Source organism: Lycium ferocissimum, chromosome 8 (genome assembly GCF_029784015.1).
Source record: "Lycium ferocissimum isolate CSIRO_LF1 chromosome 8, AGI_CSIRO_Lferr_CH_V1, whole genome shotgun sequence".
Taxonomy (NCBI): domain Eukaryota; kingdom Viridiplantae; phylum Streptophyta; class Magnoliopsida; order Solanales; family Solanaceae; genus Lycium; species Lycium ferocissimum.
The window spans coordinates 22,720,867-22,748,621 of record NC_081349.1 but is presented as its reverse complement, the minus strand read 5'-3'; the positions used below and the strand labels follow the sequence as shown (position 1 = coordinate 22,748,621).

At 35.2% G+C, this 27,755-nt stretch overlaps 1 protein-coding gene and 1 long non-coding RNA gene across 2 annotated transcripts; one reads left to right on the top strand and one right to left on the bottom strand.

Moving 5' to 3' along the window:
• The first annotated feature begins 71 nt into the window (after nucleotides 1-71).
• LOC132067573 (uncharacterized) lies at nucleotides 72-15,037 on the top strand. The gene is made up of 2 exons (XR_009417174.1): nucleotides 72-3,673; nucleotides 14,779-15,037. It is a non-coding gene; the product is annotated as an uncharacterized LOC132067573 (long non-coding RNA).
• Nucleotides 15,038-15,762: 725 nt separating this feature from the next.
• Nucleotides 15,763-23,437, bottom strand: LOC132067572 (WAT1-related protein At3g30340-like). Its single transcript, XM_059460844.1, has 7 exons — nucleotides 23,191-23,437; nucleotides 22,520-22,582; nucleotides 22,286-22,402; nucleotides 20,824-21,014; nucleotides 20,456-20,649; nucleotides 19,718-19,869; nucleotides 15,763-16,053 (listed from the first exon to the last, which is right to left on the bottom strand). The coding sequence occupies exons 1-7, from the start codon at nucleotides 23,370-23,372 to the stop codon at nucleotides 15,894-15,896; spliced, it is 1,059 nt and encodes a 352-aa protein (XP_059316827.1). The 5' UTR covers nucleotides 23,373-23,437; the 3' UTR covers nucleotides 15,763-15,893.
• Between the last annotated feature and the right edge of the window lie 4,318 nt (nucleotides 23,438-27,755).

Here is a 27,755-nt window from a genome sequence, read left to right as displayed (position 1 = left end):
GCCCTACAGCCTTGTAATCATAAGCGCCCCGCCCCAGGTGATATGAGGCGGCCGACCAATTAGGAACGGTGGAATCGTATGCAGCCCGCCTTCGGGGTGACATGCCCGGCCAATTAGGCATGGGGGAATCATATCATCATGCACTCGTCATAAACTTATCATCACCGTACCTTTATCATAAAACACGCATTAGAACTTAAAGGCAACAATAGTTATGTCGGGGTGACATGAGGTCGTGAACCCTCGATTGCATTATGGAGTGATCATATTCATCATATCTCACCTTGAAGGGACTAACATTTAAGGTGAGTTTACACAGGGAACAACATCATCATCATTATCATGCTCGTGTCGTATCTCTTTTCCTTATCTTATACATGTATAACTCTCTATAGACATAGGCTCATAATTTCCATTATATAAGAAAATCATGGAAAAATAGGAAGATTCATGTCATAGGAGTCATGCCTTAGAAGTAAAGGACTAGCCTTACATACTTTTTCGTTTAGCTCTTCTATCGCTTGATCGTTCTCCTTCAACGCTCGCGTTTCTACCTTCAAAAGTGTTCGTATTAACATTAACTAATCGATTATATGAACGTGCTTACTAAGGCTAGAGAAAATTGAGCAAAGATTTCCTTTGTTTATACTACTTTCCTCATGTCATATATCAACTCCAATAACATTCACAACATTATAACAATCTTCATTCATCCACATTATCCACATTTCATACTTTCACTTCAATTCATCCATAATCATGGTCGTAATATACTATTATATTTACTCACAATAAAATGCTTATCCGATGTCCTTTATATCATTTATAACATAATTATAATCACAACATATCAAGAACCATGACTCATCCCAAGCTACTACTCAAAATCTCATTATTCTCATCTTTCTGACCCATTTTCTATCTCCTTTCATAACCTAAGTCTTTCAACCTCTCAATACCTTAAACAATATGGAATGATCATAAAACTTACCTTAGATAGTGTGGGAATGATCCTTGAGTGTAAATACTTCACTTGAGCCAAAACCCCAGTTCACTTCTAATGGAATTTCTTGACTTGGATGAACTCTAATGAGTTTCTTACACTTGGTTTTCTTGGTTTGATGAAGTTGAGCATAAATTTCTCTTGAGTTCTTGTGGAAGAAGTGTGGAGAGTTTTCTAGAGTGCTCTTGAAGTGAGGAATGAGAAAATGAAATAAATTGAATAAGGTTGGTCCCTTATATTAATTTTAGAAGCAGTCTCGACTCAATTCTATGGACCAACATACGGTCCGTATCTTTTATATGCGGTTGTATGTCTGGTCCAGTGGAAGTCCCATCCTGGGCAGAACATATAGCCTAACATACGGCCAGTATGTTTTATACGACCAGTATGTTGGGCCGTATAATGCCTAGCTTTTCCGAACTCTTTCTCGTCGACTCGTTTGATCTCCAATCCATATGGAACCCTCTTAACACTTGTTTAACACCTCATTAACAATTTAAGGGACATTATAACTCTCCTCCAAAACATCATTAAGTCATCATTAATTCGGTACTCATAAATCTTATCCGACACATAATGTATACCTTGCTTTTCTTGGCAACTTTCTTCTCTTACCTCAAATGTCTTTGAGATCTAAATTAGGATCATCAAATGCTATTTCTTACTTAATGAAACATCGCACACTTCGTGCCCTTCGTTAGTCTATTCAGTGTGCATCAACGGGAAATTTTCCGAGGTGTAACAGACTGTGTGCTATCTAATACCCCTATGAGACCCATGATGATCATTTGAGAAAAAACCATCTTGTATGCCACCCGTGGCCAGTTATTCCTTTGTACTTAGGTTTCCACTAATGTTAGTCTATAAATTTTGCCCCAATAATCATGTTGCTTAGTTTGTGTGGAGATGGAATCTTCCGCTTATATACTTATGTAAGAAAGCCTAAAGAATGATACCATATTTATACCTTATTTGCCTTATAAAATTCTGTGTATATGATTTAGTGCATCGTATTTTGCTGTATCTAGAAATGATTCCCTTCAAGTAGTTTTTAACCTTTATTAATGCCTCATATGCATGTTCAGCTGGTTTGGCTGTACTGTCTATCTTAGCATTGAAGTATGACTGCCCTATGTGTTCTTAATCCTGTTTAAGCATGAAACTAGACAATAGTGGGATCAATGAGGTCATTTGATATTAGAAAGATAGCTTCTTTTCTATGTAGCCTGTTTGCTCCCATACCTTTGAGATTTCTTTGACCCTTTTTATATATTGGTATGGTTGATAGCCTGCTGTCTCATTTGTTGTATGAGTATGAATAGCATGTTAAAAAAATTGTTTAAACATAGCTGATACGCTTGAAAAAGAATAAGGTTGGAGTCTTCATGTTAGTATTGCCATAAAATGTGCCAATGGTGCATATCTGTGTGAGTAGAGGTTCAGTCCTGTCTCTAAGGTTTAAATCATGGTAACTTGAAGCATGCTACATGTTTAGGATAGGGTACTTTATGTCTAAGCTTAAGTCTTTTGCTTAATTCTTTCCCCTCTCATTTTATTTGAGTAACCAGCCTATATGCCTTTGTGAACTTGAAGGTTTGTTTGGGAGTATTTGGTTAGCTCTACATGATTCTCTTTCCTTTTGCCCTTCTTTGTCATGTTCATAGCACTGCCAAGTGCTAGACAAGATTATTGAAATGGCTTACTAGTATATCTGAATATGGACCTTTGCCTAGACTAGAAATTGTTGGTTCATATAAATGGCTATGTATGGCTAATTCTTGAACCTGCGCATCCTAATTTATTTGTATAGTATGAAACAAATTGGGTAGTTGACTCGTTTTTCCTCTGCGCTATCTTGTGATTTGTTCCTGATCCAAGCATATTGAATCTTGCCTATTTCTCCCTTCCTGTCAACACCAATAGTGAATGACCTTGAACCATTTGTGTTAATTGAAATCTGAACATGTTGTTAAATCCTGGTATAAAACTGAGCATGTTTGACTTGTTAGGATTAAAAAGATACTAAATTTTTCTTCCTTGTCTTTCCAAAGATCACGTTTATTTTTCTGCCAATTCTTGTTTTCTTTTGGGATTTTGTTTGCTATAAAAGAAGGATATATATTAATATACTACATGTATACAGCCTTAGTGTGTTTATACTTGTATATTAAGGATACTCGTAGCATATCTCACTTTGAGAGTTTTCTTGAATAGGAATACTATTTACTAAATATTGGGCTTTTAACTCCTGTAAATTATCTTTGATCGTCATGTTTGGCCTTCCCATTACATTCATGTACTTATGAGCTTTGGGCTTATTCCCAGAACTTTTTGTGTTTCAACTGGGTCTGTTTCTCCAATGTTTTGTGTAATTTGGATACACACGTATGAACTGAAAATGTCCTATACCTGTGTTTATATTTTATTATCATGTATACATTCTTAGTTCATATCAAATGAGTTTATAAGTCTTGGTGCTCTCTAACTATAATTTTCCCTTTTCCCCTTTGTGTTTGCATGGGATCAATTTCGGGGGCTACTTTGGCCAGTCTCTCCATTCAAATGTTGTTAGGCTAGAGTCCCAACTTTCTCTTTTCTTGATCATGTCAGAACCAAAGATGAAAATAAGAAGGCCCGACCCTGGTGAAAATGGTCAATTGGTGGGCTTATGTTTGTATGCATTATGGTTGTATATGTAAGCAACATAAATATTATTATTGAAACCCAAAATTGTGATTAGAACTTTGGAAGCTCGAGTAGATTGGATTAATATTTTTCTAACATTATTTTCAAAATCAAGCATGGCTCGAATGATAATTGCATGAAATTGAAAATTCTAGATTTTTTGCAAAGAATATAGATATGTTTTTTCATAAATTTTCAAACTGATAAGTTAAATGGCATAAATGAATTTGGACGGGAAAGAGATTTCGGCCTTCAACCCTTCACGAAAAATCAGAAATGGAAGCAGGCCATTTGGATATAATAAACATGGGACTTAAACATCTTGGGTTTTATTTACAAAGTTGGGAACTTGGCTAAGTTTGGACAAAATTGGAACAAAATCGATTTTTAAAAGTACAAAAATGGACTCTTTCTAACTTACATTGACTTAAGGTATTTTCAAAACTTCTGGGGGCTAAGGCCAAATCTTAAGGCCATAAAACAAGAGGGGTATATTTGGATCTTGATTTTTAGGAAAAGATGGCTTTGGTTAGAATATGATTGACCCAAATGAGCTAAAAAGTGAAAAAATATAATAAGCAAAAGTCTCTTTATGTATACATATATATAAAACCAATTCTATTTTGCAAGGGAGATATACTCCATTTATTTTCTATATATATATATATATATATATATATAACAAAAACTTATAAGAATTAAATCATGACATTGGACCGAACTAGTAGGAACTCTACCTAAGGAGAATCTTAATTAGGCTGTGGTCTGAAAATGAAGTGAATATAAATCCTTATAAACATTTTCCAAAAGAAACCAACTCTTTTTCCTTAAGAATATTTTGGCAAAAACAAAAAATGGATATATATATATATATATATATATATATAACAAAAACTTATAAGGATTAAATCATGACATTGACCGAACTAGTAGGAACTCTACCTAAGGAGAATCTTAATTAGGCTGTGGTCTGAAAATGAAGTGAATATAAATCCTTATAAACATTTTCCAAAAGAAACCAACTCTTTTTCCTTAAGAATATTTTGGCAAAAACAAAAAATGGAGTTATGACATTGCCATGACAATTTTTGCAAGAAAGAAAATATTTTAGCAAATAATCACAATTAATCACACATTGAAGGTCGAAGGTCAACCGTATTCTACGGATCCTTAATACTAGGGTGCTTAAAACCTTCCCTGAGGGATCACCTGAACCCTTATCTCGAACTCTAGTTTTAAAGGATTTACCTCTTGTTTGGCTAAATCTTTTAACTCGTTTTCCCTAATTTCCTTTATAAAATTAGGTGGCGACTCTAAAAATATAAAATCTGAATAGAGTCCACAACCTCTTAGTAGCTTTTATGCACCAGCGTAAAAGTGAACCGTAATAGATGACGACTCTGCTGGGAATTTTCTAGGTTCTAACCATAAGAGTTTCAATTTAATGTGCTTTAACTGTTGATTAGTTGCTTATTTGTTTATTTTCTTGTGAATATAAATTGTCATGCATTCATATTATAAACTCCGCCATCTTGGCAAAAAGCATGATTTCAAAAGGGACACACGGGATCGCAGCCGAGCCTTCACTAAAAAACCCGTAACACCCTTTCTTTGAAACACATTGAACGCGAAGTTGGTACATAGTAGTCCAATAGCCGACATCAATTTAACACGAGTAGTCCGCTCGGGTTCCTGATAATTCAAAAAAAGCCTACTCTAGTATTAGACTAGGACAGAGCCGAGCCAAATCCTACCGGACTAGCGCATGATTGACCTAGATGGTTTTGAATATTTTAGACTTATCTAAACCCATCAAAGAAATTACCTTGTGTAAAAATGGTCTATGGACAAAAGGCACCTCATGCCCATTATGTGCTAATTGAAAGCATGTTTGTGCCTATGTGTTAAACCATTGTCCATGGCGTTGGGGGATTAACTGTGCTTTATTTTGTTGATGAATACTAACTTGAAATTTGACATGGTTCTCGAGGCATCAGATATAGTGAAAATATGATGGGGTCGGATGAACACTGAGGAACAAAGGAAAGTGATCAAGTATTTACGAAATCCTCCCTCGTTATTAATTATAATTGGATGTAGGGATTTGAATGAGATCATCCGAGTTATAGGAACTGAGATTAGACGGTGTTCAGATTTAGGAATGACGTAGGGATGGCCCTGACTTTAAAGGAGCTTCGGGATGTGAAGACAACATCAGGACTAGCCTAGGAAGAAGAAAGAAATCCGACCAAATCTCCTTATACCATATAAGCCTACTCCTAACCAAATCCTCAAAATGTTATCCTTATCCCACTCTAATTGGATATTCGTTCCAACCATAGCCTTTAGAGATTTACATAAACGGTGTGGGACCAAACAAGAATTTATGAAACACTAGAGATTTACATAAACGGTGTGGGACCAAACAAGAATTTATGAAACACCCTGGAGAGTTTAAATCCTTTTGCCGAGGGGGAAAACTGTTTAAATCCTTTGCCGAGGGGGAAAACACCCGACCTTTGGCCTTTGTCGTTTGCTTATTGGGACTCATGGTATTCCCGAAATACTCTCGGATGGTTCCTCCACAGTAAAAGTTGTTTCCATGCTCCAAAAATACTGTCAAGACCTGAATCATATTGTTCAGATCATTGACCACGAGACGGTTCAGCTTGATCAGAAATTGGCCTATGAGGAGACCCCGATAGCTATTTTAGATAGGCAGGTTCGCCAGTTGAGATCCACGAATATTCCTTTTGTAAAAGTTTTGTAGAGGAACCATTCGAGTGAAGAGGCTACATGGGAGGCAGAGCAGGGCATTCGAGACAGATATCCCGAGCTTTTCTCTTGAACCATATCAAAGAGAAGAAGCTTCTATGCATCTTTCCATTGGTTATACCACTTTATGTGTTTTCATGAGGAATTTAACTGATCGATAATGCGTTTACATATTCGCATTTATGTGTTGACTCATTTGAGTTACCGTTGGTGTTATATTTCTTTTTTTGTAATTTTGCATGTGATTGATGCTATGGAGTCGCAAGGAACTCCCTCGTATATGTTGGCTTATAGGTTATGGTTGTTGGGCGTTGTTGTTAGCTGTTTTGAAACAGGTACATAAATGACATTAGTCATAATTATAGGGAAAACTCTGCCCAAATTTCGATAGGCCTAAGAGACTTGTTAAGAAGGTTAAGGTTGTTAATGTGTTCTTCTTTGAACACGCGAAGAGCTTTTCTTACGTTCGATGACGAACACTATTTTAAGGAAAGGAGAATGTAACAACCTGATATTTTTTTAAGTGTTTAGAATTACTTCTTTATTTATAGTTATTTAATTTTAGCGGGTTTCGTATCGAATAGGATAATCATATATTCATATATGATATCTGTGTAGATTTATTATTAGGAATAATATATTTATGTCTTAATGTATGAGATGGTAGTTCAATAAAATGGTTAGAGAGGCAAACTTGCAATTTAGTCTTTTAAGTTGGCTTTTTAATAGGTAATTTTGTATAAGTTACATATATGAGAACTGGGTCAGGCCCCACCATTACTTTGCTGGCCATGTGGGTACCTAGGAATAAGTGAATCAAAAGGTGTTGTAGTTGTTTAAGGAAGAAAAAAATATAACGCACAGGAGGGCATTTGGGAAAAATAGCAGCGGCTTTCACACAGAAGTTGAAGGGGGTATTAATTATTTTTGCGAAAATAGCAGTGGCTTTGTGTAGTTGTTTAAAGGTATTGATGATTTTTTTTCCATCTTTATTATTCTTCAGGAGATGGGTGCTATTTTATATTTTTATGAGATTGAATTTATCTTTTAGTGACTTTAAAAAAGAAAAAGGGAAAAAAGAGACCTTGTACATTACTATTATATATAAGAGGGAATGTGAGGACTTTTGTAGTCCTCACAATAATTTCCCAATTTTTAAAAACTTTTTCATTAATTACTTTTATGTCCTAATTTTATTTATTTAAGTCAATTTTTTTGTTTTTTATTTTTAAAGTCTATTTTTCAAAAGCTATCGGGCACAGGGACTTTTGTAGTCCTTACAATAATTTTCAATTTTTTTTTAAAACTTTTTAATTAATTACTTTTAGGTCTTAATCTTATTTATTTATGTCAACTATTATATATAAGAGGGAATGTGAGGACTTTTGTAGTCCTCACAATAATTTCCCAATTTTTAAAAACTTTTTCATTAATTACTTTTATGTCCTAATTTTATTTATTTAAGTCAATTTTTTTGTTTTTTGTTTTTAAAGTCTATTTTTCAAAAGCTATCGAGCCTGGGGACTTTTGTAGTCCTTACAATAATTTTTAATTTTTTTTAAAACTTTTTAATTAATTACTTTTAGGTCCTAATCTTATTTATTTATGTCAATTTTTTTGTTTTTGTTTTTAAAGTCTACTTTTCAAAAGCTATCGAACCTCCTACCTCATTTTTCACGTTCTTTGATTTTCTGATTGGTGCTCGATATCCGCATTTGAGCCCAATTAATCCAGATAATTCGCACTGCATCGCGCCTATTCGGGGAGCGCTTCCTCCAAAGATTTTTTTCCATATCCATGTTCGAACCCCTAATCCCTAATTAAGAGAGGCAGCTCCATCCGCGCACAAAGTTAAATTATGTATTTGTCTTAAAAGTTCATTAACTATGTATAGATTATTTATTTAGAACTAAATAACTTTAAAATTAGGATACATAAGTTATAATGTCAAATTAAGTTGCAAATTTGATTTGAATTAAATAATTTCATCAAAATGGAAGTTAAAATATTAAAGGAGTGGAATGAAAATTTTGCTTTTATATAACTACCCACTTGTGGGACTACAATGGGTATATATACTATTGTTGTTGTTGTTGTTGTACACTTATACTAACACAAATTATATTTCTTTAGTTAAAATATCTGTTTTTATATCTTGAGTTTGGGCCCGGGCTTAGCACGGGCCTCACATAACTAGTTGTAAGGATAAAGGAATTTTTACTGTAGGTAAGAAGAGACAAATATAATAATTTATTTGCCCTCTTAGAACATTGCAATTTAAGGAGAACATTTTTAGATAGGCTAAGATCCTATTACTTTTATTTGGAGATTATCATATGCAAAGAGAAGATATTGATTTTAGGCCATGAGTATAAATATTTTGAATTACGTACCTCTGTTAAAGCTCTAGCTTTATAAATACAAACTTAGTGTTAGGTGACGAGTATCAATTATAAGATCAGAACCTAACTAGTAGTTGAAAAGAAATTTAAGGAGAGCTAGAGTTCCATTGATCGACCATAATTAAGCTCTTTTCTGTTCTTCACATAGAAGAACACAACCTGTCTCTCTTTTCTCGAAAGTGTTGAATTGAACAACTTTGTTCCCATCAACATGTGACTATCGAGTTAGATTAAGTTTTACCTTTAAGTTTATTAGTTGATATATTAGAGTGTTGGGATTTAGTCATAAGCTGTTTATTTATGTTATTGAATATATTGAGGGTAGTGGAGATAGTTTGAAGAGAATTTGACATACAAGATAGGTTTGCGTTCGATTATGAGGCAAGATGGACTTAAACTCTTAGTTTACTTGCTTTTCATAAAAAGTATTTGGTTTGTGTGGTATGTATGCATTTAAACCATTTAGTTCGTGTGAGCTGGCAAGCATGAATCTAAATTGGATAAGTTTCAAGTGTCTAAAGGAATGACCGTATGAGTCCTTTAGTGTAATATCACTTAAATAGATAGTTGCTATATATGTAAAGTTTTGAATTGGTATTAATTGGATGTTTGTTCTACTTTACCTTATCGGGCATACTCCGACAAGCCCCATTGGGTTTGGTTGGAGGTAGATGCCTGAATTATAAGTGACCCGGGTTAGATGTGGGTAAACAATATCCACTCCGGAAGATGGGGTATAACATGGACAAATATGTACGGTGTCTCGTGAGCATAGATTCAGATTCAGTGTATTTCATATGTTGCTTGTTTATGCTTCATGATTTCAGCTTCAGCTTCAGTGTTTGTATATATTTAATATGCTTGTATTGTTTAATTGCTTTTACACATTATCAGGGATTTCTAAGACTTGCCCCAGGGGTAAGCTGAGAGTGTGTCGATGATCTTGCTGGGTCTTTTAGACTCACACTTATTGATGTTTGTGTGTGTGCGGGTATGGTTAACGCCGACCAGATACTTGATCATTCCAGCTTTCTTCAATCCAATTCAGTCGAGGTAAGCTGCCATTAGATGATGGCGGCCTCTTCTTCTTTAGTTGACTTAGTAATATTCTGAGCTACGTCTCGTACTTATGTATTTAGACTAGTAGTTCCATGACTTATACATTTTATGAGATTTATGGACAAACTTAGTAGTTGTATTTCACTTCCGTACTTTTCGTTATATTATGAGATATTGACTATTATTCATTTTATTCGCCATGATTAGCTTAGAGGGTTCACCTTATAGGTAGAAGATCATCAGGCGCCCTGTCATGGCTTGAGTGTCAGATTTGGGCCTGACAAATTTGATATTAGAGCACTGGTTTGAATCTCCTTGGAAGTCATGAAATGATTCATAGATCGGTACGGAGACATCTGTACTTATCTTCGAGGGGCTGCACGGGTATTTTAGAAAAGTTTCACTTGTTTCTAATTCTTATCGTGGTAATAAAGTTGAATAAGGAGTTAACCATTTCTTGTTCTGGAATAGATGGTTCGGACTCGATCTTTTGCATCTACGGGGTAAGAGGGTACACTAGTAGCACGAGGGGAGGTGGTCACGCAGTACGAGGCTCCGGCCACGACGGAGGCGTTAGGCCTAGAGCTAGACCCCAACATGCCGGACGAGGCACCGCCGGGAGCTTCCCGACGAGGAGGAGGATGTTATGGACATAACGACGACCAAATTGGAGGAGTTACAGCTTCAATATCACTAGAGTTGTTGGTCAGGATAGTTTCAGTTTTAGAGGCTACTGCTCCTTATCTAGGTGAGATAATGCCTCCAGCTACTTCTCATACTTAGGAGAGAATGGGTGGTCAGACTCCAGCCACTCTTACCCCAGAGCAGCAGGGTGCACTAAATTTTTAAACACCACTACCTAGTTTAGCCCCACAACTAGCTGAGGTGGTAACACGAAGCAGTTCACCCAGGGGATGTAGCTTTGACTACTGGTAGGAGGGCATGTGTTATAGTTGAGCTTAGAGCTTTCAGGAGTTTTGGACCACCGAACTTTGATGCTACCCTGCGTCGGTGGGTCTTTAGAGGTTCATAGACAGGTGTACGAAGATTTTGATGACTTAGGGTATTTTGTACCCTCACGGGGTTGACTTTACAATTTTCCAGCCTTCTGGGTTGGCATAATCATGGTGGACTACTTTGACTCGTAGTCGGCGTGCAGATTTACCTCCACTTACTTGGACCCAGTTTGTGGCACTTTTCATGGACAGGCTCCTTCCTCCTAGTTAGCATGGTGCTTTGCACAATCAGTTTGAAAAGCTTCGTCAGAACGACATGACCTTGGCACAGTATGATGCAAAGTTCACCAGGTTGTCTTATTATCGTCTTGAGATCATTCCTACTGAGGAAGACCGAGTCAGGATATTTATGAATAGTTTGATGAGGCGCCATCGTACTGCCTTGGCAATTGAGGTGTAGAGGGCTACCTATGAGCAGGTTCTAGATAGTGTTATACGTTGAGAGAGATAAAATTTGGAGGACAAGACCGAGCGAGAAAGCAAGAAGTCACATGCATCAGTGGTACCCAACTTGGCTCTATCTGGTAGAAGGGGTGTTCGAGGCGAAGTCATCTGAGCGCCTCGGTCGACTTCACGTAATCACTCTCGGTGCTACTTTAGTTCTCGATCGGCCAGCGGCGAGAGCGGTTAGCATAAAGCACGAGAGACGTAGTTCTTCCCAGACCAGGGCTCCTTATTGTTATTCTATTGGGAAGAACCATTCAGGAAGGAGCATGAGGGCTTTTACGGGATGCTATATTTTTGGGGACCAGGGTTACTTCTCTTTTGCATGTCTTAGAGGCTAGATGCGGGCCGATGTCACGATCTGCGCACGAGGGTGCCATTGTGGCTCCACATATGGCTACGGTTCCAGCTTGAGCAGCATCCCAGGGAGGTCATGGAGCAGCTAGATAGGATACTCATTGTGGATAGGCAGTGGGTGGACAGCCCCGTTTCTTTGCTTTGGACAGACAAGATGCTGATGCAAATGATGCAGTAGTCACAGGTATTCTCACAGTTTGTTCTCATCCGGCATTTACCTTGATGGATCCTAGATCCACTTATTCTTATGTTTCCCTATTCTATGCTACTTGTTTGGAGCCGGTACTCGACTACATAGATGAGCCTTTTCTAGAATCCACCCCAGTGAGGGAGTCTATAGTGGCAGATAGAGTGTATCATGATTGTATAGTATCTATTCAGAGTACAAAGGCCTTGGTGAATCTTCACGAGCTTCAGATGGTCAATTTTGATGTCATCATGGGTATGGATTAGTTGGCAGCCTGTTATGCTACACTTGATTGTCGTAACAAGCTCGTTAGATTTGATATACCTGGAGAGCCGAGATTAAAGTGGAAAGGTACCACAGCCGCTCCAGAGAGGTGGATCATTTCTTATTTCAGGGCTCGCAAGTTGATTAGCGACAACTGCTTGGGATTCATAGACACGGTCGGGGATAGTCGAGCTGAGATAGTGACTATAGACAGCGTTCTGATTGTACGGGACTATCCAGATATATTTCATGAGGATTTTCCAGGATTGCCTCCCACCCGAGAGATTGAGTTTTGTATAGATACTTTACTGGAGACTCAACCCCATTTTTATTCCCCCGTATCATATGGCAAAAGCTGAGTTGAGGGAGCTGAAGGAACAGATTCAAGATTTGCTTGATAAAGGCTTCATCAGGCCTAGTGTGTCACCTTGGGGTGCTCCAGTGTTGTTTGTGAAGAAGAAGGATGGTTCTATGTGAATGTGCATTGACTACAGGCGGTTGAAGAAAGTCGCCATCAAGAACAAGTATCCACTACCCCGTATAGATGATTTGTTTGACTAACTTAAAAATCTATGTAGATTTATTATTAGGAATAATATATTTATGTCTTAATGTATGAGATGGTAGTTCAATAAAATGGTTAGAGAGGAAGACTTGCAATTTAGACTTTTAAGTTGGCTTTCTAATAGGTTTTGTATAAGTTACAGATATGAGAAGTGGGTCAGGCCTCACCATTACTTTGCTAGCCATTGCGGATACCTAGGAATAAGGGAATAAAAAGGTACTGTAGTTGTTTAAGGAAAAAAAAAAATATAACTCATAGGAGGGATTTGGGAAAAATAGCAGTGGCTTTCACGCAGAAGTTGAACGAGGTATTGATGCTTTTTGGGAAACTAGCAGCGGCTTTGTATAGTTGTTTAAAGGTATTGATTATTTTTGTTCCATTTTTATTATTCTTTAGGATACGGGTACTATTTTATATTATTATGAGACCGAATTTGTCTTTTAATGCCTTTAGAGGGGGGGGGGGGGGGGGGGGACCTTGTAAATTGTACAGATAGAGGAATATTTACTGTAGGTAAGAAGAGACAAATATAATAATTTATTTGCCCTCTTAGAACATTGCAATTTAAGGAGAGCATTTTTAGATAGGATAAGATCCTATTACTTTCATTTGGAGATCATCATATGCTAAGAGAAGGGTAGATATCTGTCCCAACAACCTCGAAAATCAAGGGATTACCTCCGCATAGCCTTCAATGTCTGGATGGTCCTCTTAGACTGGCCATCGGTCTGAGGATGGAAAGTTGTGCTAAGACTCACTCTGCTACAATGAGATGGGGAATTTGTAACCCCCTATTTAGACTTTTGGGCCCTTCATCTTTTTGAATCGAGACCCGGCCCGGCTCGCGTCATTCCAACAACCGGCGGGGAGCACCTCAGTATACGATCGCACGCAGTAACTGGGAGTCCTATTAGACCTAAGGCCAACTTCAATTCACCAAACCATATTGATTTTAGGCCATGAGTATAAATACTTTGAATTACGCGCCTCTGTTTAAGCTATAGCTTTATAAATACAAACCTAGTGTTAGGTGATTAGTATCAACTAAATTGCATTCATATATCTTTAAAAAAAATTAGAACCTAACTAGTAGTTGAAAAGAAAATTAAGGGGAGCCAGAGTTCTGTTAATTAAGCTCTTTTCTATTTTTCGCATAGAAGAACACAACTTGTCTCTCTTTTCTCGAAAGTGTTGAATTATACAACTTTGTTCGCATCAACATGTGACTATCTAGTTAAAATGTGGTGTTAGATTATGTTTTACCTTTAAGTTTATTAGTTGAGATATTATGGTGGTGGGATTTAGTCGTAAGCTATTTATTTATGTTTTTGAATAGATTGAGGCTATTGGAGATAGTTTAAAGAGAATTTTACGTACAAGAGAGGTTTGTGTTCGGTTATAAGGCAAGTAAGACTTAAGCTCTTAGTTTACTTGCTTTTCATAAAAAGTATTTCGTTTATGTGGTATGTATGCATTTAAACCATTTATTTCGTGTAAGTGGGCAAGCATGAATCTAAATTGGATAAGTTTCAAGTGTCTAAAAGGAATGACCGTATGAGTCCTTTAGGGTAATATCGCTTAAATAGATACTTGCTATATATGTAATGTTTTGAATTAGTATTGATTGGATGTTTGTTCCACTTTATCATATTTTCAGAGGGGCATACTCCGACAAGCCCCATTGGGTTTGGTCGGAGGTAGATACCGGAATTATAAGTGACCCGGGTAAGATGTGGGTAAATAATGCCCAGTTTGGAAGACGGGATAAGACATGGACAAATACGTACTGTGTCCCGTTAGCAAAGATTCAGATTCAGTGTATTTCATGTGTTGCTTGTTTATGCTTCATGATTTCAGCTTGTGCTTTAGTGTTTGTATATATTTAATATGCTTGTACTGCTTAATTGCTTTTATGCATTATCAGGGATTCTAAGACTTGTCCCACGGGTAAGGGCGAGAGTGTGTCGATGATCTTGCTGGGTCTTTTAGACTCACGCTTGTTGATATTTATAGGTGTGTAGGTGTGGTTAACGTCGACCAGGTAGCCGATACTTGATCATTCCGGCTTTCTTTTGTCTAGTTCAGTCGAGATGAGCCATCATTAGATCATGGCGGCCTCTTCTTCTTTAGTTGACTTAGTAGTATTCCGAGCTACGTCTCGTGCTTCTGTATTCAGACTAGTAGTTTCATAGCTTAGACATTCTATGGGGTTTATGGGCAGACTCAGTATTTGTATTTCACTTCCGCACTTTTTGTTATATTATTAGATATTGAGTATTATTCATTTTATTCGTTAATTTTCGCATGATAGCTTAGAGGATTCGCCTTATGGGTAGAAGCTTGTCAGGTGCCCTGTCACGGCCTGAGTGTCAAATTTGGATCGTGACGAAATCCGTGATTTATTGCAACTATATAGAAGTCCATACTTAATAACGGTTATTAATATTCTACGTCCATTTACGATCGTAATGAAATTGGGGCACGGGATTTGTGGTTTTCCTTTGACATTTGACGCTATAAAATCTGATTATGGGAAGGGGAGAACTTAATTACTCCTCTTCTTTCAATTTTGTGACACAGTTTGGAATTGAGAGTCAAACACTTTAATTTTGACTGTAACTTTGGACGTACAATAATTTTGAATGTGAATTCGGGCTTGCAATCTTCAAATTTTCTAAATAAAATTTATATATCTTTATAAACGACTTAAAAAGTATTATAAGTCAGAATGATTGACATTCAAAATATTTAAAGGATACATGACAAAATTAGGTCAAAGAAAGACTTATTTGAACCTCGAAATTCTAAAATTGTCCCATAAATTGGGACAATAAGAGTATTAGTGCCTTGAATTTTATCGACCATTTGGGTAAATCAGTCGATAAATGCCTCTACCAATAAAGTTTTTCATTTCCATAATTTGAAATCCGAAAATTAATTAAGCACGAAAGGGTTCATCCGTCCATCGGGCCACTTGGTAGAATCTTGCTAATATTATAAATAAGTTTTGACTCAAAAACATTCAATTATTTCATTTCCCAGAGATTTCATGAACATCATAACATAATTAACTTTTGCACAATAACATTGATTGATTGTTTATCAATTACAATTTTTAAGTGCTTCATATAGGAATTTATTTGTGCCCTTCAATATGAGGTGGACTGGCAGTAATTGGTAGAACAATCTGTCCATTCTGCTCTGCTGTTTCAGGATTCTTGCGAATTTCTGCTTCTTTGCTTTTGGCCCATAGAAGAATATACAAGCCAATAACAACAAAAATTGATCCCAAAATGCTGTTTAAAAAAAAATGTTAGTCAGAGTAAACAGAACTTATACAGTTTGCCAAATTATTGTCTTGCTATCCATAATATTTTATTTTAACAAAAATAATTGATTAATTAATTGCACATTTGATTCATCAATTATTGATAAAGTCAAATGTAGTCATTTTGCTATCCGACTAAGCATATTAAACCTTCAATTAGTTAAAAATGTTTTTTTGATATATTTGCTTATGAATACTGTTGACATCCAATTTTGACCCTCCTTTCTTCCTATTCACTTTCTAAGCTTCTAAATTAATAATTACATTATTTTCACTACTATTCTCTACTATTATAGTAATTACCCTTTTTATTATCATTGTCACCATTTTTAGAATTACTAACTTAATTACATTTTTATTATTTTACACCTCTTTTTAATAATTGATCGTCATTACTTTATTTTCGTACTTATTAAATTAGCTATAAGTCGATGCTTTATATGCTAAATCATTAACGATAAGTTCGTAATATTAGTACTTTATTTTCTACATATTAATTACTAATTGTCATCATGTGATAATATATTGTACTACTTATTAAGTTAGAAGCCCAAAAGAAATTAATTAGAAGAAGAAAATACTAGCAATTTCAGCTATTTGAAGCCCATTCTTACAGCCCAATTCGTGTATACTCGCATGACCCATTTAGCTAATTAATTACTAAATGTTGAAGACCCAGCCCATAATATCTTTTACCTTTTCCTAAACCTAATTTCTATCCCCATCAGTTGCATCTCCTTTTCAAACCTAATTTCTATCCCCATCAGTTGCATCTCCTTTTCCCTTCCATTTTGGACGATTTCTGTACCTTTCTTTCACCATCACAAGACCCTGCTCCACCATTTTTGGTGAAAGTTTCAGACATTACTCAAAGCTATTTTGTTCTCTTCCACAAATCTCTTTGTTCAAAGTCAAAATTTCATCACAGAGATTCGTTTAGACTAGAGATAGGTCACGGGCTTATTTTCTTTCTTGATCCATATCAGTCCCTTTCTCTTCTCTCTTCTGACACGATTTTGACCTCTCACAACGACTATATTTCAAAGTTGAAAAGTTCCCGCTCATGAATCTCGAAACCCTAACCTTTTCCTATAAATACATCTCTAACTCTCAGCCAAAGGGGCCTTTTTTTTACCGAAGACTTACCATAGTTTCATTGTCAACACTATTGCTCTAAAGAAGAGACTTTCTGGTGACTTTCCATCTGAAATTTGGATTTGTTCGTGAGTAGGAGAGAGTGATCTGGATCGTCGTCTCGTTCACTGCACCACAAACAGGTAAATCCGACTCTATTTTGTTCATTTACTCCCTCCGTGTCTAGCGTCTTTGTTTATTTAGAAAAATCCATGTTCATGATTTTATTTTTGTGTGTTCTGATAATGAATGCTTAAAAACATAGTATGATTCTACTTTGGTTAAGTTAATTTTTTTTTTTTTTTCTACACCTTAGCCATACTTAAATCTTTTGAAATCCTATTCCTTGTTCCTTTCATTTATCACGTGGATGAGCATAAATGTTATCATGACTTAGAATATTTATTTTTGATAGGTTGTTTTTATTCATCCGTTTAATCACATGTATGAAGGTTTAATGAAAATGTTCTTGTCTTGGTTCATATTTCTATGTATTCTTGTCTCGATTTATGTTTTCATATGGTAGAAGTATGACCTTAGGTCTCTGTTCAAAGCTTTAGTTATTAAGTCATGATATTTTCCTTATGAACTTGAATGGACATTATTATACTAGTAGTAATGGTTAATCTTTTAATCAACACCAAAAATGATCCATGACCTCCTTGCTCGTGTAATTCATACTGTCTTGATGCATTATGGCCTGAGTCCTAGTTAGTGATGTTAATTAGTCTATCTCTTTATGTCCGTAACATTAAAGTTTATTCAAATAGTTAACAGCACACATGCTTTCAAGAATATCTGTGAGCAATAAAGGACTAGTTTGCTACTTATAAAAATCTTGTTGCTAACTAACGTGTTAGTGATGATAGTTACTCTCTATTCCTCTTTTCATGGAAAATTTACATTTTTTTTTCTAACCACGTCTCTTTTATTATTTTGCATGACATAACGGAGCTGACGAGTTTCACTTTGAAACTCAACGACGCCGCTATCACAAGGAGTCCGCACAAACGCATCCTCTATTGCTCATTTTCAGCCTTACATCGCCTTAAAAGCGAACCACAGAAAAATCTAATTTTGTTATTGGGAGCCAAACATGGCTGTTGATTATCCCGTTTATTTCAGCTTGTTTTATTTGCTTGTGTTGGTGTGACTAATTGTTTATTTTCAACTATATGTTACTGTTAGAAGAGCTTAATGCACTTACTTTAATATTGAAGTTAGTTGGCATTTAGCAGATGAACTCGTCTTTTAAAGTAAGCCAAGAATTTGATTTGTTCCTAAGTCTTATGCTTTTCTACGAATTTGATTTGTTCCTAAGTCTTATGCTTTTCTACTATTAAAAAAAAAAAAAAAAGGAAACGAAACGTGGTCTGATTTGAAAGAGTTAAGACTAAATGGTTTTGGCTTTTGGCCACTCTTCTACTTTTAAAAGGGTCAACTGCTTCACTCTTAACATTTTATTCAAAAGTAGTCCAACTAATGCCCTTTTTAAACTTTTTAGTTAGTTTATTTATTTGGTTTCACTCGTTAACTTAGTTTAGATGCCCGAAAATTAGTTTGAATGGTTATAGTCTACTGCGGAACTAATATTTACGCCTTAATTTGATACACCACTTAGCCTTTTTAATTGACTCTAAGTCCGGCGGGTTAACCGTTTTTTAACGGATTTTAAAGGATGCTTAACACCTTCCCTTTAGATTAATTGAATCCTTACCTAGAATCTTTAAGTTTAATAGACCATAAACGGAGTTAACTTTAGACAATAACTTTAGCAAATTTTAGGTGTCCTAATTCATCATAATAATTAGGTGGCGACTCTTTAACTTTAATTATCCTCGGAATTACCAAAATGTTGTAAACCATTTTGGCTCCGGTTAAAATGGTGTACAACAAATATTCACGACGTTTCAGAATTATTAACTGGTCCGCTATTTAATTGTTCATATGTTATGTTAAGCTTGTATTGTTACTTCATAATTGAGGGTACTATATACTTTTAAAAATAGTCCAAATATAACATCACTACTTAAAGGAAAAAAAGAAGAAGAGGAATTAGCAACATAAAAAGTTATAGCTAAACAATAAAATTCGTCGCTAATCCTATTTAGCGATGAATTACCATAATTTTTTGTAGCTACAAGCTGTTTGACAAATTCACGATAAACTTCATAGCTAAATCCCATCGCCCCCACCCCCACACCCCCCCCCCCTTTTTTTTTTTTTTGGTAGTGTGTATTTGCTATGTAAACAGACCAAAGCAAACATTTTAACTAATTGAAGGTTAAATGTGTTGAATTATATATTACAAGAACCAATCAAAACCACAATTAAAACTTACCAATAATTGAGGGACCAAAATTGTTGTTCTCCCATAAATTTTGTGCCGGTTGAAATTAGTCACGTAAATTGAAACGGATGGCGTACTTTTTACCAAATTACGTATGTTTTATTTCAACAAAAAATTACTACAGCATAACAGAGAAAAGAGAACTAACCTTCCCAAGTGAATTTGAGCATGAAGTATAGTTACGTCAAAGACAGCAGCAAAAATCTGAATTAAAGGACTGAAAGCTGAGGTGAAAACTGCTCCTTTTTGATTTACACACCATGACATTACAACATAGCAGAAACCTGATCCCACCATACCCTGCATAATGCATTTAGAGATTCTTCCTATTATATTGTATTCAAAAACTAACTTCCACTTCATTGATGAATTATCGTTGAAATCAATGGCTTTTAAGAAAATAAATTTTTTGATAAAATGATCTAAGTGTCCTTTAAGCTATTTACAATAAATATAAACTTAAATGTATCTTTACTTTGGAAACGACGAATGCGAAAATGGAACAGGGAAGGAATTATAATCTTGTTCTGTGAAGGTATGGCGGGGATTTAAAAAAAAAAAAAAATTAGGGATAAAAGCATAAAGTCAAACTTGCGTTTAATTGTAAGCTGAAAAATTAGGATTAAGTCGAGGGTAACAAACTTCTCAACACTTTTGTAATTATAAAAACACGTATATAAGATAAAAAATGCTTAATCTTCGACAGATGACCCCTCAAAATTTGGCTCGTTGATAAGGGATTTTTGGCAAATCAGACAAGCCATCCGGAAATGTAATTGACGAGCCAAATTTCGAAGGATTCCATCAAAAGTTATCATCGAAAATTAGCGATTTTCTAGTAATCTTATGGTTATATATCTGAAGGAAGGAAAAGGAGATTACTTACACCGAATATGACACTTAAGATCTCTAAACCTCCTTTGAGTATCCATTTTGATAAATCTCTGTTAATAATAAAGCTCAATATGGCAGATTGAATTGATCCAAAAAATGACATAATTGCAGTGCTTGAATACTGATAAGGATAGTCTTTGCTAATTCTAGCCTGCAGTAAGAACCATGCAGACCACACAAAGCAGCCTGCAATAATATTTATGTCTCAGTCTCAATAAACAAGTGGGGTTCGACAGTATGAATTATAATTTCTCCATTTAAGTTCATATCATATGATCATTAAGTTCATATCATATGATCATCAGAGAAATAAAATAAAAGTGTGAAAAATAAGTTTTACATATATATATTAGAATCAACCTGCAAATAAAAAAATTGAACCAAGAAGCCAACTCCTTTTGTTGTGATCTGTTTCAATTGTTGATGATGCTGATGGATTTATCAATGTAATTCCTTTGTATAAAGTGAGCGTTAATGCACCCCCAAGACAAAAGAGGGTGCCTAATAGCTTTGCTCTTCCACTCTTGCATTTGATGTTTACAGTTTCTTGCCTGGAAAAAAATTTAATTTTATAGGTTAGTGATTGATGCATAACTATGTAATTTATGACACAATTTTAATTTCTTGCAAAAATAAGATGAGCCAAGTGTCATGTCCTTAGTCTTCAACTAAGCGCACGTGCGGCACTTGCCAACTCGCTCACGTTCTTGCACAACTTGCTCACGATCTTGCTTTGCCAAGTCAGCCTAGATTACTACACTCAAGATCACTAAGGGAATAGTAATTGAGAAAGACAAGAGAAATTTAGAATGAAGAAGCTTTTATTATATGAAGGCTTGTTGGATTTTTCTTGATGGTTTTTACAAATAGATGCTCTCTATTTATACTACTCACCTAGGAATTGATGCAAATAATAATTAACGTATAAGTCCCTATTTATTTACAAAGAAGTCCCTACTTGTAATTATCCACTGCGCAGAATGTTCTAGGCTGCTTTTCTAAAAATCTTCTAAGTCCATAAATATCTGAAAGCATCTCCACAAGAATCTCCATAGTTAGAATCATCCAACACATGCTAGACTTTTTTTTCAATGTGAGCATCCACATGGCAAAAATAGCTCCAAATAACACTTAGGTGGTATGATGACGTGGCGGGTCATCACACGAGCGTCCTATTTTGCCACTAACACAACTTTGGTATGGTTCCTTTTTGCCGTCTAAAAGATGCTAAGTATGAAAGGGAGTCCCTGATCATCCAACTTATTTATAACATCAAAGTCATAAAACTAATTTTTATAACTGTGAGATAACTCAACAGTGTCTACGTCGTCGAAAATGAGACACGCCGAAAAAATGCTAAATCTGATCTTGGAAACATAATTAGATTGTCACTTCAACAAATCAACTCATCGTAATATCCACATGACACTACTTAACAAATAAATATCCATTTCTCAACCCACTTAACAAAGTGCAGATCCAGCTCGTAATGTACCACATAAAGAAAGATACTGGGTATTAATTAGGTTGAGTCGGAAAGTGTTATATGGATATTATGTAAGCTGAGTTGTTGCATGTTGGCATGGCTATACTCACATAACAATTTATACATGTGGCCAGTAGCCTACTTGCATTTTTAGGGCCAGATTTAACATTTTCCGTGTTTTATATTTTTTGTTAATATATAGGCAAAATTGAGTTATTTTTCCATCACAAAATTACTTGTATCATAACTTTGATTTAATTAGTTGAAAAATTGAATGAACCTTAATTAAACACCTATGATTAACCTTAAAATGGTGTATTATATGCTAATGCTTACCTGATTAGCACTGCCATAACGAATGTTATAACAGGCACCATATTGAGGAAAGCACAGCTAAATGTTGTTGATGTGTATTCAAGCCCAACTAGGAAGAAATATTGTGTAAGTGTACTCCTGAAATTAAACAGCTCTTTCTCAGAGTTAATTGTGATTGTACAAGATAAAATCATAATATCAATTGGAATAAAGAATAAGACAATTTTATCATAAAATAATTAAGGAAAAACTCACCCTAGTAGGGCACTGAAGAACAGAGAACAAATAATGCGAGCCGTTAATTTTGATGCCAAATTTCTGCAAGACAAGTGAAGATTTTTATTCTTCTAGCTGATTTGAGAAAGAAATATTCTAAAGATTTAATTTATATTAATTGATATTGCAAATCAGCATAACTAATATGTGATGCCAAATTTCTGCAAGACAAGTGAAGATTTTTATTCTTCTAGCTGATTTGAGAAAGAAATATTCTAAAGATTTAATTTATATTAATTGATATTGCAAATCAGCATAACTAATATGTTAGAGCAAATTGTCTGCTTTATTTTTCAAATTACTAGCTCCACTAAGTAAGTATGGATTTTAACTTATACGCGCCGTTAGTATAGAAGTTATTTCAATTAGGCATAGTTCAACCTGCTGGAGATAGTTGTCTTTCTTATTTCTGAAGTAACTAGATCCATGTCAGCCTAAAGAAGTTAAATTCATTATATACGGATATTTATCTATAATTATATTTTAGGTGAGCAGATAGTATAAAAATTCTTTATAGTATTAATGGAGTAATACTTAATTATATCATCAATATATAGTAAGTAAAACTTATTATAGACAATTACGTATAATCATGCCACTGTATAAGAGTTAAACTCATATTCTAATTTTCAATGTGTGAAAAGAAATACCTTTCGAAGTACCAAGCTAAGGGGGCCAAGAATATAGCAGAAACTGCTAGCCTATATGTGGATGCCACCAATTGATCCAGTCCTCCATTTAAGACTTTCTTGAAAAGTGCATTTACAGCAGCAAATGCAAATTCAACAATAATCATTGCAAAAATTGGCTTCCATTTCTTAAGGCAACTCATAATTGTAAGCAAAAATCTATTGATATTTGTAAAACTCTCTCTTGTTTTGTTAGCACATAATTAAGTGAATAAATAAGCTCAAATATATATAGTAAATATATCCAGGAAACAAAGAGAATAAAAAATCAATTCTTTTTAAACCACATCATTGTTCTTATAAAATAATATCCATTTTTATTACTGTAATAGTATCGTTTGGCTGGTTTCCACTAGGATTACTTATTTAAGACATTCCCATTTGGTGCAGATTATTCGAATAACACATTTAATGAACGCGCTTTATGAGATCAAGACGGAGTAGTCCAGCGGTTGAGGGTGTTCAGTAACACTAATTAATTTTTATTATTTTAACATTTTTAAAAGAGCAACACTAATTAATCCAGCCTCACCATTCCTATTTTACTGCTCATTAAGAAGAATACTAATATTATAATCATGAAAGTGAAAAAGGGATGAATTTATCCCTTAATATAAGGATAGTTAGTTACTTTGTAAACGTAAGAAATTTTGTTCTATAATAGTTAATAAATCTGTTATTTAAAATAATTTAAAAGTAATACTGTTACTTATTAAAATAATTCTTAATTAAAGACCTACAATGTAAAAATCTCAAGAAAAATTAAACGTATCAGTAGCCAATTGGATTCCCCACCAATTTGTTTTTGACTTTTTTTTTTCATTAAATCTTTTAAATAAAACTTAAAATCATTTGTTTAATTGAAAGTTAATAAGCAAATCCTAAAAACTCTCTATAACTCTGCCAAAATAGAAAGCAAAAGGCTCCAAAAAGATAGTCAAAAGGAAAAAAGAAATTGATTCTGCTCTTGACTTGATGCTTCGTTGTAGTCGTCAGATGCCGATAAAAGTTTGAAGCCTAAAAGTTGTTTTGTTCTAGGCTGAATTGTCTTTTCTCTTTCTCTTATTTTTTTGCTCGTCACTTCATATTAATTTATATATGAACTTATTAAAGATAAATATTATGCAGTTTGATTTTTTAAAAATTCGTGCATCCATTAATTAAAAAATCAATTACTGTTGTGTAGTTTGATTAAAAAAAATTGTGCACCCATTCATAAAAAAAATTACTCATAATGTTTGAACACCCTTCGCGAAATTTCTGGCTCCAAGTATCACCACTCAAATTGTTCACAAGTTCTTTGTTTTCAATTCTCAGTGTTAGTTAATGAGTTTTTGACAATAGAAGAGTAGAATAAAACTGTGGTTTTAAATTTCCACCACAAGGCACTATATTCACAAAGTAAAATCTGAGATTTCTTTTTTTATTCTTTTGATAACCGATAAATTGTTGAGGGTCAGTGGCACAAGGTTGGAAGCTTGCTGGATTTTGGGCTTGTCTCACTATGTGTCCTGCTCCACTTAAATATTATACTTTTGTCTACGATAAGGTTCGAACTCATGTATGCCTAATCCACATATTAGGCGTTGTGCTCTTACCACTAGACACCAAACACTGTGGACAAAAATGTGAGCATATTTTTTCTTTCATAACGGGTAAATCCTCAAGGGAGGTGACGCATGGTTCAGAAATCGGTAGATATTGGGCCCACACCTTTATCCATCTCCACATAAATATCATACTTTTGTCTACGACAGAGTTCGACTTCATAACATGCGCCTAATTCACTTATCACGCATTTGTACCATAACCATTAGATGACAAAAATGCGGGGAAAAAAATATGATCGATCATACAAAATGTAGATGCAAAGAAAATTAAGTATCACTTTAGACACGCATCTAATCCCATGTATCCTATAATGACTAATTTATTTGCTTCCGTATATGAGTATATTTTGGAGTAAGCTAAGTGGGAAAAGAACAATGTGTTGGGTTTTTGGGTTTTAAAACTATGTGCAATTGGATTAATAAAACCCAATCCAATTTGGACCAAGACACTTTTGCCCTAAAATCCTCTATATATAGGATCAACTTAAGTTTTTATTTTATAACAGAAGAGTGAATTCATAGCAGCCATAAAGAGAGAAAAATTGAGAGAGAAGAGGTGATTTTCGAACCAGTGAAAATCAGCCACACCGTTTCACTTAAAATTGTGTTTTCCAATTCGTTAACCGCTGAATCGTGCTAAACTTTGAACTAGGTGTTCCCTGCATCTAGTTCTTTGATTTTAACGGTGGAGATCGGATTTTTGTGTTCGTAGCTCCGTTTTCGAGTACGAACAAAAGTAGCTATTTTTTGGGTGATTTCTCTCCTTTCTTCACTAGTTTTGGTGCTATCTTTTATGTTTTGTTGTCTGTGATTCTGCATTGATGTTAGCCATTTGGAGGCATTATTGTAACTCTTGTTGATTTTAGTGAGCTTTTTGTGGTGTGAGGTCCCGGATATTTCTTCTTCACCTTGAAGAGTTTTATCATGTAAATTTGGTGTTTCTTGTATTGATTTACTTTTGCTTGCTTTGCTATTTTGTTGTTGGTATAGTTGTTGTCCGGATTTCCATTGTGCTGTTATTGTCTTCTTGGTTCAAATAGTGTAGCGGTTTGACTTGATATTTCTTCCGTCATTCTTATAAATCGCCGTGCAATTTGGTTGTTGCTTGTTTCTTCCCAACACAATGTGTCTAATCTTTTAATTGAAGCTTGAGCCTATTGGCTTGGAGTTGAAAGAGACTTGCACGAAAATGCAGTACTCTTATGTGATTCTTCACACTTTGTGGATAGGGGGAGGTCGCAAAATTTAAGAATCTTTTCCTTCTTTAGAATTCAAGAGTTTTATGCAATAACGCGATTTAAAAAAAAAATTCACCAAAGCTTTAGAATAATCGCTCTATTCTCTCTTGGAAACCCTTTTTGGAGTTATGTGACTAATGACTCATACTTAGCAATATAAAAGTGGAACTACCTCCGAAATACGATCGCCGTTTCGTAACTAGGTGCCCTCGGCAGCTAATCCCTCGTAGCGGCGAAAACCTCCACCAGTAAGTGGGTTCATTAATCGCTCCCACTCGACATAGCGGTCAAGACCACGCCGTAGCTGTCCCGCTATGGCGGCCCACTATCCGCCATGGCGGAAACTCCCTAAACTCGAGCTCCCGCGGTGACAGCCCCGTATTTTCGCTTGCGGCAAACTCCGCTCGTAGTGGCCCCACGTTCACTACAAATGGGGTCACAGACCGAGCCGTAATAGTTCCGTTTTCCACCAAGTTTTTACCCAAATCCCGACATCAATCTGAGGCCCCACATACACAAAACCAGACAAAAATGTGAGCATATTTTTTCTTTTATAACGGGGAAATCCTCAAGGCAGGTGATGCATGGTTCAGAAATCGGTAGATATTGGGCCCATCCCTTTATCCTTTTCCACATAAATATCATACTTTTGTTCACGCAAGAGTTTGAGTTCATAACATGGGCCTAATTTGCTTATCACGCTTTTGTACCATAACAATTAAATGACAAAAATGCGGGGAAAAATATATGATCGAGCATACAAAAAGTAGATGCAGTTAAAATGTCGCTTAGACACGCATCTAATCCCATGTATACTATTGGAAATAATGACTAATTTATCTGCTTCCGTATATGAGTATATTTTGGAGTAAACTAAGTGGGAAAAGAATAATGTGTCCAATCTTTTAATTGAATCTTAAGCCTACTGGCTTGGAGTTGAAGGAGACTTGCACATAAATGCCCTCATTAAAAATCTTACAAGGAAAAACCCAGTTGGACAAAAACCTTGAAAGGGAAAAAGAGTACAACGCGTATTAACTCCCCCAGATGAGAACTTTAATCCAAAAACTTGAATCTTCACATCTCAATCTTGTGCACCATCTTCTCGAAAGTTGCAGTTGCTAGAGACTTGGTGAATAAATCAGTCATATTATTGCTCGAACAAATCTCTTACATGTTGATATCACGATTCTTCTGGAGCTAGTGTGTGAAGAACAACTTTGATGAAACATGCCTTGTGCTTTTATGAATCCTCTCTTTAGTTGGGTTATGTATACTGCTGCATTTTCAGTCTTTGGATAGAGTTGCATTGGTATATAATATTATTGAAATCACTCCAAGTGCATTCCTGACTTGCTTTATAAACAGATGTTATCTTTATATGATTTGACTATCATGTAAAACAACATCGTATGACCATAATCCCTCATAGTGATAGCAAAATATATAAATACATCAATTGCATAAAGATATGGCACTTCAGGACCAAAAAATCTTGCAAGTTTCTCATTTCAACTTTTTTCAACAGATAATCTATTTCTTTGTGACTCTCCACACTCTGTGGATAGGGTGAGGTCGCAAAATTTAAGAATCTTTTCCTTCTTTAGAATTCAAGATTTCTATGCAATAACGAGAAAAAAAAAATTCATACAATCAGGTTATTTATAGATTATTAATT